Below are 12605 nucleotides of genomic sequence, written 5' to 3' on the forward strand. Positions count from 1 at the left end.
TCAGCACCATCAGCCCCTACGCTGAAAACATGAAGACTGGGGCCAGCCCCATAGCCTAGTGCTTAGGGGAGCCAGGTCCCACATGGCCAACTGTAGTTCGAATTCTGCCCCAGTGCCTTAAAACAACAAGCTGGGCACGTGTGTGCCTGCTCAAAGTTCTGAAAAGAAGGAGAAATGGCGACAGGACTGTGGTGTGACCCTACCCCGTTGTGGGGTACTTTCTCTCTCTCTCTCTCTCTCTCTCTCTTTGCTTCTCTCTGGTTAGTGCCTGTACCTCCTGGCAACTGGGGAAAAAAAATTAAGGTTAAACAGAGCTAAAGAGCTTGCTTTGCTGTAGGACTTGGCAGGTCCTCTAAAATGCTATTGTAGGCTGTAGATCTCCAACCTATCAACTGTTGTATTTCTTCTCTTTCTTTTCTCTTTTTTTAGGGATCTGGCACTGCCTGGAGAAAGACGGAGAGGGAAAATGAGAAGTCATGTGCCAGGAAGGATGGCCACACTGCAATTTCTTCTGCAACACTCTCTTCTCAGGATAATCTGGGCATGCATGCACACACACTTAGTGTGTTCTTCAAGCTGCCGGGTCTCGGACTCAAACCATGATGTTGATGGGCTCTCAAGCTCAAGTCCCAGGGAACCTCAGAGAATCCTGGGGTTCTGAACTCAAAAGCCCTCCCAGGAAAGGAGACTTGGTTTGGTCTTCCGTGCACTGGGTGTCTTCCCTCGTGTACTCAGATCTTGCTGGTTTGGGTGTGGCCCTCTCGTGGAGAAGAGTGGCTCTCTCGCTCTTTTGGAGGCATGGGTGTCTCCTGTGGGCGCTGTGGGACTCCTCAGGAGGGCAAGCATCCAGTGCCCTAACTGCTACGCCACCTACTGGCTCTCAATGGCTGTCTCTGAGAGCACCTCTGAGATGGGGGAGCTGACTCAGAGGACGTGGGCCGAGACCAGCGCCTGGGACTTGGCATCCAGTCTTTTCTGTGCATGGAGGGAAGGGGCTGAGGCTCCCAGCAGTGGCCCACCCCTCTCATCCCCAAGCTCGCCTCCCGGTTCTCGTAGGCGTTCCTCATGATCTTCCTCCAGATCCGCTCCATCGTCTGGTAGCGCTTGCTTTCCACTGGCAGCTGCCTATTGATGTCCTCAGAGCTGAAGATGGGTTCCAGGTAGAGCCAGGACCGCTGGCAGTTCAGCCACTCCTCCAGCACCTCCTGGGCAGGGGAAGAGACAGACTGTCAGGGCCCAGGGCCCAAGTGAGTCCTCTCCCCCACGACTGTGACCTATCACCCACCAGTGTGCTAGGCAGAGCACCGGGCACAGAGCTGTGTCCGCAGGGAAACTTCTAGATAGAGCTGACAGCCAAGGTACTCCAGGGAGCAAAGAGGCTGCAAGGATGCTTGCCCTCCTGAGGAACCCCACATCCCCCACAGGATGCCCATGCCCCCAAAAGAACAAGAGAGCTGCTTTTCTCCACCAGAGGATCACACCCAAACCAGTAAGATCTGAGTACCAGAGAGAAGACACCCAGTGCACGGAACACCAAACCAAGTCTCCTTTCCTGGGAGGGCTTTTGAGTTCAGGACCCCAGGATTCTCTGAGGTTCCCTGGGACTTGAACTTGAGATCCCCAGAATACTCTCTGAACCATGAGGCCCAGAGTGAGACATCTTCAAAATGAACCACGTTCCCTTCCGTCTCTAATTTCCCCACTCAGGACTTTTCTCTAGTCTTCTGTTAACGCAGACACATTCATCATTCACTCATCTCTTCCTCACAGTCAGCTGGGTCAGGCCTGTTCCACGTCTGTGTGGACACCAGGAGGAACAGAGGGCAGCAGGAGGTGGTCCCTGACCGTGAGAGCCCAGCTGCGACCCTTGAATCCCATGCGATGGCACTGAGAGGCAGACCAAAGGGAACACCTTGTGGGAACAGCCAGCGGGTGGGAATGCAAGGTGAGCTGCTTGGTGCTGGGCCTTACAGCAGACACAAGGTGGGGACAGAACTCCAGGTGGAGAGGACAGTGTGGCCAAAGGAGGGAGGCCTAGCCACAATGCTGACCAACTCAGGTGTCTCTAGGTCACTGGAGTGGGGGACCCAGAAAAGCCCTCCTCACATAACTGGCCATCCCAAGAGGCTGCCAAACAACTCCTAGGAAGGCCCAGGGGAGGGGCTACTGGAATCCACCTTCAGGTCTGGCTCTGGGGCTGTGCTCCGGGGATCTGCAGGCAGCTTCACCCTTTGGCCTCAAGAGCCCAAGACACAGGGACTCGCCAGTGCCCTGGGTCCTCATCCGGAGGTGGTACCAAATGAGCTGGGAACAGGAAGCTCAGGGCAGGGTGGGAAAGGGCGCTGAGGAGCCTCGGGCCTCCTGGAGTCCAGCCTAGAAGGCTCCGGCACTGTAACTGGTCTCCCAAACCCGGCAGCGATTCAGAGGCCTGGCAGCTCTCATGGCCTGCCTCAGACACTTTCCTGGCTCCCTCCATGCCCCTCTCTTAACGACCTCATCCAGCAGTTGGTCCTCAGAAGTAGAGAGCCCCATCCTAGCCACCCTCATCTGCACAGAGGGGCTGCCAGAGGGCCAGAACTGTGCAAACAGGGCAAGGCACTGCCCGTTCCCAGCCCTACCCAGATACCATAAAGTGCCCAAGATGGGGTTCCTCGAGGGTGGGGAGAGAAGGAAGGCCCACCTGGGTCAGCTTCAGTTTGTTTTCCCAGGAGTTGATGCGTTGCTCAAACGGCTTCTTGTAGGGCGAGAAGGACATGCTCTGAGTCATGACGATGTGGTCGTCCAGCAGCTGCGAGGCCTCGTCTGGACTCTTGAGGATATAGGTGTCCGTCTCCTTGTAGGGCAGCACGTTGAACAGGATGACTGACCACTCCTTCTCCATCTTGTCCAGTGCCTGGTTGGGGACAGGTAGACGGGGGGCTGGCCGTCACGCTGTCTGACCAGCACTGGGCAGGGAGGAGCAGGCTGCCTGGCCAGGACCTTTACATGGCCCCACTAGCACATGTTCCCCTTTCTGCCCACCGAGCACCCCGCAGGCCCTTGTATGAATTCAGGGCCGACTCACTCTCACACGTGTGCTACTGTGTACAACGCACCTGTGGGAGTGCGGGTTCCGGTCTCAGCGCCAGCACGTACTGACTGTGTGACCTTGGGCAGTTGCTGAACTGCTCTGAGCCTCAATTTAGTCATCAGTTAAACAGAGATCATTCTATCAGCTCCTCCTTGGGGACTTCGAGAGGGCCAGCTGAGGGTAACAGCAAGAGCGAGCACTGCCGAGCCCTCTGCACATGTTGCTAACTCTACAGAATGCACCTTGTCACCTGGGCGTGACGGCCCAGGCTGGGGCCCATGACGTCCGTCCTCCCAGGTGGCTCTCACCAGAGTATGGGAGGCCAGCAAGGCCTGCGTGGGGCGGGATGGTCTGCTGGCATTGCCCACCTGCTCGATGGCGTACTCCTTGCCAGCCACCTCGGCCACCTTGCTGATGCTCTCGATGTGGTCCTGCAGGTTCATGTCGAGGCAGCGGGCAAAGGTCAGGTTGGCTTTGGGCCTGACGTTGATGTCAATCAAGTTCGACAGCATCTCCCAGTGCCGGTTCCGCATGCCAGGGTTGCGCAGCCCCTGGATCAGCGGGATATATGGCTTGAACTCCTCGATGCGGGCTCGGATGTCTAAGGCCACGTCCTGGCAGGCTGCAGGGCAGAGGGGCATGAGAGGCAGCCAGCACAGGCAGAGAAGGCAAGGACTGACTGGCTTGGCTACCCACCTGGGATGTCCTTGAACTGCTTCACGCACTTGTGCATGGTCTTGAAGGACTCAACCACGTTCTTCTCCAGCTGCTCGGCATCGATGGCTGACAGGGGGTCGTTCATCCAGCTCTCGGACCAGCGCAGCCAGTCGGAGGCTGTGGTCCAGAGGTCCAGGTATGGCTGGAACTCCTTCACCATCCTGGAGAGCTTGTCGTACTGCAGGGCAGAAGGGCAGGCTGGGCTCAGCCCTGGGCACTCTCCCGTCTCTCCTCGCTGTTCTTCCTTGTTCTTGGCGGCCATCTCCAGCTCTACCCCCAGGGCCCAGTCTCTGAACGGTGCACAACACCTGGCTGACCCTTGGGCCTGCTGTCTGGTCCCAGCAGCCCCACTCGACGCTAGGGACTGGGGTTGGCTCATCTCCTCTCTGCAGCCTGCTCAGTCCTGTCCCCCACCTAGCAGCTGGGTTCTGGGTGGCTGCAAGCCCCAAGGGGTTAAGAGGACAGGGTGCCCGCGGGAGGCTTACGTTGGTGATGGGCAAGCCAAAGATGCGCTCGCGGTTGTTGTAGAGCACCGCCAGCTGCTGGCAGTCCTTCAGCTGCTTTTTGACCCGCCGGACCTCGTTGGCAATCTCGTGCGCTCGTGTGATCTCCACATGGGTGGAGAAGCCAGCCACCACCAGCTGTGGGCCAAGGAGCAACGGGTCAGGGGCTCTGTGCCCCACCCATGCCCACACAGCCCTGCACACACCCAGGAAGCCTGAGTGCTGTGGTCATCAGGGCACTGACTCTCCCAGCACTGAGGGGCTTTTGTTTTTTTTTTTTTTTTTTTTTTTTTTTTTTTTTTTTTTTTTTTTTTTTTTTTTTTTTGAGGGAGAGAGACAAAAGATGGGGGGTAAGGAAGAGAGAGCAAATGAGTGGTGATTTTTTGATGGTCTCTCCATGCGGAAGTCCTTCTGCCCCAGCATCCGAGTCAGCTAGGGCTTTAGGTGCACACCATTGGATCTGGTCCGGGATGCGAACCGCGGTCGACTACATGGGAGTCCAGTGACATAGCCATTACGCTAACTGCTGGTCCCCCTAGCACTGAGGGGCTTTTGTTCCCTTGAAGTGAGAAGATGCCTGGTCTACTACTGGCTGACTGAGTGCCCAAAGGAGACATGGCAAGGACAGGTGGAGACGCAACGTCCAGAACACTGCGCCCACTGTCCACTGGGATGCTGAGGTCATTGCAGAACACTGTGCCCACTGTCCACTGGGATGCTGAGGTCATTGCAGAACACTGTGCCCACTGTCCACTGGGATGCTGAGGTCTTTATTTCTCTCTAGGTTTTTCTGGAGCTCACTGCCCGGGCTTCACTTGGGCTTTCGGCTTATCATGCCAGCACGTACTTGTCCACCCACGACTCACATACACGCTGAGAGGCACTCCTGGGGGTGGGAGTGAGGCCAGCCCCGGAGAGCTGGGCCATGTGTCCACAGAGGGGAGCCACCCAGCGTGACACCACAGCCAGCCCACCTGCAGCCCTTCCAGCTTCTCCTGGAAGTTGTTCTGGTCCATGAGCTGGATCTTGCGGAACTTCTCCTCGTCCTCGATGTGCTGCTGCCGCACGATCTCTATCTGCCCCAGGATCTTAGAAGGCCAGTTGCTGGCGGCCCATCTAGCTGGGACAGGGGCAGAGGGTGGGGGAAATGCCACAGCTAAAATGATGGATGGAAAAGCCATCCAGGGGCATCCTGCCAGGCACCCAGTCCAGACACCAAAGCAGCCAGGGCAAAGGGGCACTGGGGCGTCCAGGGACAGTTGGAGGCATGTGGGGCTGGGCAACAGGGAAGTCCTTGCCCGCTGGGGCAGCCACTGTGACCAATGGGGAGGAAAGCCCTGCCCTGCCCTCTGGGAGCCGGAGCCTGTCCACTGGGATGCTGAGGTCATTGCAGAACACTGTGCCCACTGTCCACTGGGATGCTGAGGTCATTGCAGAACACTGTGCCCACTGTCCACTGGGATGCTGAGGTCATTGCAGAACACTGTGCCCACTGTCCACTGGGATGCTGAGGTCATTGCAGAACACTGTGCCCACTGTCCACTGGGATGCTGAGGTCATTGCAGAACACTGTGCCCACTGTCCACTGGGATGCTGAGGTCATTGCAGAACACTGTGCCCACTGTCCACTGGGATGCTGAGGTCATTGCAGAACACTGTGCCCACTGTCCACTGGGATGCTGAGGTCATTGCAGAACACTGTGCCCACTGTCCACTGGGATGCTGAGGTCATTGCAGAACACTGTGCCCACTGTCCACTGGGATGCTGAGGTCATTGCAGAACACTGTGCCCACTGTCCACTGGGATGCTGAGGTCATTGCAGAACACTGTGCCCACTGTCCACTGGGATGCTGAGGTCATTGCAGAACACTGTGCCCACTGTCCACTGGGATGCTGAGGTCATTGCAGAACACTGTGCCCACTGTCCACTGGGATGCTGAGGTCATTGCAGAACACTGTGCCCACTGTCCACTGGGATGCTGAGGTCATTGCAGAACACTGTGCCCACTGTCCACTGGGATGCTGAGGTCATTGCAGAACACTGTGCCCACTGTCCACTGGGATGCTGAGGTCATTGCAGAACACTGTGCCCACTGTCCACTGGGATGCTGAGGTCTTTATTTCTCTCTAGGTTTTTCTGGAGCTCACTGCCCGGGCTTCACTTGGGCTTTCGGCTTATCATGCCAGCACGTACTTGTCCACCCACGACTCACATACACGCTGAGAGGCACTCCTGGGGGTGGGAGTGAGGCCAGCCCCGGAGAGCTGGGCCATGTGTCCACAGAGGGGAGCCACCCAGCGTGACACCACAGCCAGCCCACCTGCAGCCCTTCCAGCTTCTCCTGGAAGTTGTTCTGGTCCATGAGCTGGATCTTGCGGAACTTCTCCTCGTCCTCGATGTGCTGCTGCCGCACGATCTCTATCTGCCCCAGGATCTTAGAAGGCCAGTTGCTGGCGGCCCATCTAGCTGGGACAGGGGCAGAGGGTGGGGGAAATGCCACAGCTAAAATGATGGATGGAAAAGCCATCCAGGGGCATCCTGCCAGGCACCCAGTCCAGACACCAAAGCAGCCAGGGCAAAGGGGCACTGGGGCGTCCAGGGACAGTTGGAGGCATGTGGGGCTGGGCAACAGGGAAGTCCTTGCCCGCTGGGGCAGCCACTGTGACCAATGGGGAGGAAAGCCCTGCCCTGCCCTCTGGGAGCAGCAGCCAGCATCCAGTGGGGAGTAGACGCAGTGTGCCCAGTGCAATGATGGGCAAAGTGACTCAGAGTTCCCTTCCTAAGCCTGGGGACTAGAGGGGCCTCACCTCAGATGAGGCAAAGCGACAGTCTCGAACCTACATTTCCCTGATAAGCAGCCAGGGCCACAAGGCCAGCTTCCTTTGTGTCAGATCTGTTTGCCTGAAAAGGGGGTCTGTGGAATTCAGGGATTCTACTCGTGGCCGGCCTAAGGATGCCGACCTGGGGGAGGCCCTGGGGATCCTGGGCAGGGCCCTGACAGTCGTGAAGGCCCCTCCCCACGTGTGAGCCAGGGCTGCCTAAGGGTTCTCTGTCCTCAAGGCTTCACTGGAAGAGGGCCCCTGAGGCTGTTTCCCACAAGGCTCCTGAGCTGGGTGGGGACAAATGCCAGCACCACATGCCCCTCAAGGGACTGTTCTCCAGGCGGGACTTTCCCTTCTCTAGTGCTCCCAAGGACCCTAAAGGGCTCCGACCACAAGCAGAGACATGAGGTCCAGGTAAACACATGTGCGTCAGGCCATTGAGGGACAGACAGAGGACTGGGGGAGCAGTGGGGTTCCTAGGCCAAGAGACCCCAATTGCTTTCCTTCTGGCTCACCAGCCAGCTGGCCCTGCCCGGACCTGGCTGGTATGTGGACCACGGCCCGTGGCTCTCTGGCAGAGCACGTATGGACCCTTACGAGCCACTGCAGCTTAGCGCACCCTCCCCCACTCCGCCTGGGTGAGGGTCCAGCACCCACTCACTTGTCATTGAAGTCTTCTGAGCTGAGGTTGTAAAAGAATTCATCCATGACCTGGTAGTCATCCATGACCTTCACGATCCGCTCCTGCATGGACAGGGGAGATGAGAATGGCCCACGGCGAATCCACTTCTCTTCCACGTTCCTGGCTCCTGACCTCCCGCCCCCGCCACCCCAGTCCCTTGTGCCCTTGTGCGACCACCTGATTCCAGCCCCGCCAGGCTCCTGGCCCCGACCCCCAGCACCCACGTGCCTGCCTCACCTCCAGCCCCACCAGCTGCTCGGGGATGCCCTTCATCCACTCCCGCAGCTCGGCCAGCTCCTCGATGCTGTTGGGCTTCTCGTAGATCTTGCGGCTGATATTGCGGAACTCCTCGCAGATCTGGCAGTGGGAAGAGGATGCTGGGGAGAGCCACGTCCCCGCCCTTGCCTCCTCGGGGCTGTTCTTACTCCCTGGTCTTCGGGGTCTTCCAACGAGGAGCGGCCATTCCCACCTCACCCTGCAGTGATTCTCAAGGGGGTGCTCCTGGAGGGCCCTCTGGGCTGCTGAGGCCTTGGTTGGGCAAATGTCACCCAGTGCACTTCACCCTCCCGGCCTCCCTGGTCCCACCAGCACTCGGGACTTCTGAAGCCTGCATGTGTACACTGTTGGCTCTCCCAGGGTGCCCTTGAGGGCTCCCCAGGTCTTTACTAGTCTGTGAAGGAGGCAGCAAGCACCCATAAGGGACAACTCCCTGAGACAGGGATTGTGGCAAGTACCCTCAGCCGTGCCCAGGGACAAACTGCTATAGGAGCAGACGGCGTGTGAGGGTGTGTACATGTGTGTATGTGTTGCAGCAGGCACTGCGGCTGGGGAGGGGCGAGTCCTTACACTGTCCACCTCCTTATGCAGGTTCTTGGCCAGGATGTCTAACATGGAGGTAGCCAGGGCTTTGCGCTTCTTGGACAAGCTCTGCTTGACGTTTTCAACGTTGATGTAGAAGGGCCCGATGACGATGCTGCTGGGCAGAGAGTTGTCCAGGATCTCTTTCTCCCGCAGGTGGGTGAGCACCACGTTCCGTACCTCCTCAGAGGTCGGGCACTGCGTCTGGTAGGCCCTGAGGACAGAGGACAGCAGGCACACGTGTGGGGGCAGGTGGTGGTAAGCACGGTGGGTCAGGGCACGCGCCCAGACACGTGAACATGCTCAGATGACACGTGCGTACTTGAGGAAGGAGGCGATGTCGTTGTTGTTCAGCTCCAGGTACTTCCTGTACTCCTTGGCGTAGGCCTGCAGTGGGATCATGGCTTTGTGTATCGCGTTGGCGACAACGGCCCGCAGCTCCTCCACCAGGGGTTCGTGGAGTCCCACCGACTCCAGCAGTGGGTCGCCGCTGATAAAGATGTCCTCCATCACCAGCTGCAGAGCAGGGACAGGAGGGCCAACTGGATGAACCAGGCCAGGGGCGTGGGGTTGGGGGACGGTTAGTGGAGGGGAGAGAAACAGGGCAAGCAGGGCAGGATGTGGCCACGGGCTGAGTGGGTGGCAGCAAGGCCAAGTCCAGAGAGCATGGGGTGGGGCCAGGGCTGTGTAGTGTCACTCAGAGGGCTACAGAGTTGCTGGAAGCCACATGAGGCCCACCAAGGGACAGGGTCTTGTGCCTGGACCCGACACAGCCCAGCACCAAGGAAAGGAACAGAAGGGACAACCAGGTCACAGGTGACTCTCACTGACCAGCAAGGGAGACAACTGGAGACTCGAGTTAGAGGCCTCTGGGCCATGTGCACCTGGTGTGTACAGCGGTGATGACTTGTGGGCTTTTAAGAGAGATTTCTGCTATAGGGCACGTGTGCTCACGGGAGAGACAGACAGAAAGTGAGAAATCACCCTCCAGGAGGGATGGCCACACCGCATCCCTTCTCCAGTCTCCTCTTGAGATTTTAGGCATGTACACACATGAACTCGGTGTGAGTTTTAAACCACTGGGTCTGTGACTCGAACCCCGGTTGACTACATGGGGTTCGAGTCACAGACTACATAACCATAACGCCATTTGCTGGTCCCTCGTGGAGCTTTTGACACTAGTCAATATACTACAGAAGTTGGCCTGAGTCAGCTCTTGAGATGGACAGAGGGGTCAGGAGCCAAGAAGGGTCTGGGACACTCATGGCCATGATAGGAGAAGTCCAGCAGTGCAGGATTCAGACTGGGGTTGGGACAGTTAACAGCCCTGTGACCTTAAACTAGCGAGGAAGCTCTCCAGGTCTGCAGAACGGGGCTGTGAGTGTTTCGGCTTATGATGGGAATTAAATGAGGTGTTCGAGCACTCTGGCCACCCGGTAGGAGACCCAGGATAAACTCTCACTGCACTGATGGCAGTGGTAGCACCCAGGACTTGGGGTCCCATACCAGTGGCTCTGTGTACCTTTTCCAGCTGGGGCACAGCGTGGGTGGCCAGGATGCCCTTGTCAAAGAGGTTGAGCAGAGACATCTCGAACTGCTCCAGTGGGGTGTTGTAGTGCACCCCCGAACTATCCAGCACCAGGTCCATGATGAACAGGGGGTTCTTCCGGGGCCTGGGGGGCAATGCAGGGCTAGCTGGGGGCAGGGCCCAAGGAGGCCAAGAGGCCCAGCCCTCTGCCCTTCCTGAGCATCGTGGCTCTGGAGCTTCTCCTCTCTCCCAGGAACCTCTAGTTAACCAAGAGAAGGCCAGGCCAGTCAGATGGGTTCCTCTTCCCTTGCCATGTGCCCAGAGGGCCTCAGGCACCACAAAAGAGGGAGCCCCCCGTCCCCACCCCCCATCCTGAAGTCATCTGGGAAGGTCGGTCAGGCCTGGGCACTATGGCTGCCACATTCTCCCTCCTCAGGTGCAGAGGTCCACTACACTGCAACGACCCTCAAGCCTGGATCCTCGCAGGCAGACCTCGCTGATGCCTTCTGACCACATTTAGACTAAGTCCAACCCCCAGTCGCAGCCCCAGGAGGCTCTGTGTGATCTGGTCCGGTCTGAACTCTCACTCCGTCCTGACCAGCCGCCTTGCCCTCCTGACTCCAGCCACGCTGGCCAGCCTTTCCTTCCTCGGCAGCCCCAAGTCCTTTCTTCTCCGTCTGTGCTTCTGCAGGTCTTGGTCCGTGCATCCAGCCACTCCCCTGAACTCCAGACTGGAGGTCTTGGCCCAGACCTTCTCCCCGACCCCCTGGCAAGGGCCACCCCAGTGTCTATCACAGCCCAGCCCCACTGGCAATGACTGTGTGTATTTCTCTCTTGCTGTCTCTACACAAGACCAGGCACTGTGTCTCCCTTGTCCCTGGAATCACGCCTACTTCATGGCAAGTGCCCCAAGGGTATTCTCACCTGAGGAACCCGGCAACCGACCAAGCCAGTGCAGGTCCCCAGAGGGAATGTAAGCCAGTGCTGGTGGGACATCGACCGGCCACTGCGGTGGGAGGGGGGGCAGGCTCTCCCTGCCGCCCATGACCCGGCAGCATGGGGTACCCCGGCCCTGGCTCCCTGCTCCCACACCCTGCTCTGTGCTTGCCACTGTGGTGTGGACAGGTGCCTCTGCTCAGTCAGGCCCACCTGTAGGGGCTGTGCATGAGGTTGTCACCCCAGACCATGTCTTCGGGGCAGTCGAGCACACTGCAGCAGGCGTCGTTGATGAACTGCGAGAAGCCGGAGAGCGAGTCCTGCACCAGGAAGCGCAGCGTGTCCTGCAGCATGTACTTGATGAGCTCCATCAGCTTGCGCAGCTTCGACATGAGGTACACCTCCCAGCTGGTCTCGTACAGGTTGTACCAGCCCTTGCTCATGTCACGCAGGCTGCTGCGCATGGCCACCTTCAGCGTGCTGATCCAGCTGTCTTTGAGGAACATCTGCACCTGGGGTGGCCACAGGTGTCACCACACGGCCACCGCAGGGACCTACCACCACAGCCACCGCGCTGAAGGACTCTATGCACCAACCAGCATGTCAGGGCGGCCTCAAGGCACATTGACCATGGAGGGATCTCTTCCCACCCCAACTTACTGCCAAACCCTGCCCACTGACACCTCATGTGGCCCTGGGCCTCCAGCATTGCTGGAGGGTAGGGGGGCCGCAGGAAGGGAGGGAGGAGAGAGGGCCATCAGAAGTAGGGCTTTCCCTCCACCCTTGGAGGGGGACAGAGACAGAAAACGAGATGAGAGACAGGCAGAGTGGGAGAGACACGCACAGAGAGAGGCAGAGAATAAAGTCAATCACACCCAATCAGGTCAACGTGTGGGTACATGGGGTTTCTGGACCCCTTTCCAAAACGAGGTGTCTTCTTCAGAGGCAAAGGCAGGGTTGGGATGGAAAGGGACAGGGAAAGGAGCCTGCCCTGGCTCTCCTTTCCTCTGCAAGACAAGCCATCACCCTCAGCCCCTACCCCAGCCTCCAACAAGGTCTAGGAAGAGGCTGGTTGGCCCTGGGCTTCCCCGGGGGCCCCTGCCCTGTCCTATGAGCTCCAGGGGCCTGCTCCATGCCTGCCCCTGGTGCCCACGATGCCCATGCACCTGGGAGAAGGCCTGCGACTGGATCTGCTCGAACTCTTCCAGGCGGCTGTACTTGGAGAGGCTCGAGTGGAACAGGGACATGGCGGTCACCTTGTTGCACTCAGCCCGCACCTTGCTAAGGGCAATGATGACCTCTGGCCTTGTGAGCAGGGACACAAATGTGAAGTCCTCCTTCTGCTCCCGGAAGGGGTACTTGGGGATGCTCACCAGCCCTGCAGGGGTAGGAGCCAAGGGCCATTTTCAGACCTGCCTGGTACACACCATGGGCCCGGACAGATCTACAGGGTGCTTGATGGAGGGACACAACTTCTGCCCCTCCTG

The 12605-nt window shown here is 58.5% G+C and overlaps 1 protein-coding gene across 1 annotated transcript in view; it reads right to left on the reverse strand.

Annotated features, from left to right (window-relative positions):
- Positions 1–12605, reverse strand: part of DNAH1 (dynein axonemal heavy chain 1) — a gene marked incomplete in the record, with an annotated part of 89651 nt that overhangs the window by 40615 nt on the left and 36431 nt on the right. Inside the window, 13 exon segments of the mRNA XM_027768604.1 lie at positions 1041–1205; positions 2681–2893; positions 3439–3692; positions 3767–3965; positions 4273–4428; positions 6613–6754; positions 7776–7858; positions 8034–8153; positions 8643–8868; positions 8977–9170; positions 10177–10327; positions 11332–11630; positions 12285–12496. Of these exon segments, the coding sequence (XP_027624405.1) occupies positions 1041–1205; positions 2681–2893; positions 3439–3692; positions 3767–3965; positions 4273–4428; positions 6613–6754; positions 7776–7858; positions 8034–8153; positions 8643–8868; positions 8977–9170; positions 10177–10327; positions 11332–11630; positions 12285–12496 (2414 nt within the window).

Source organism: Tupaia chinensis, unplaced genomic scaffold (assembly GCF_000334495.1).
Source record: "Tupaia chinensis unplaced genomic scaffold, TupChi_1.0 Scaffold147003_1, whole genome shotgun sequence".
NCBI classification, from domain to species: Eukaryota; Metazoa; Chordata; class Mammalia; order Scandentia; family Tupaiidae; genus Tupaia; species Tupaia belangeri.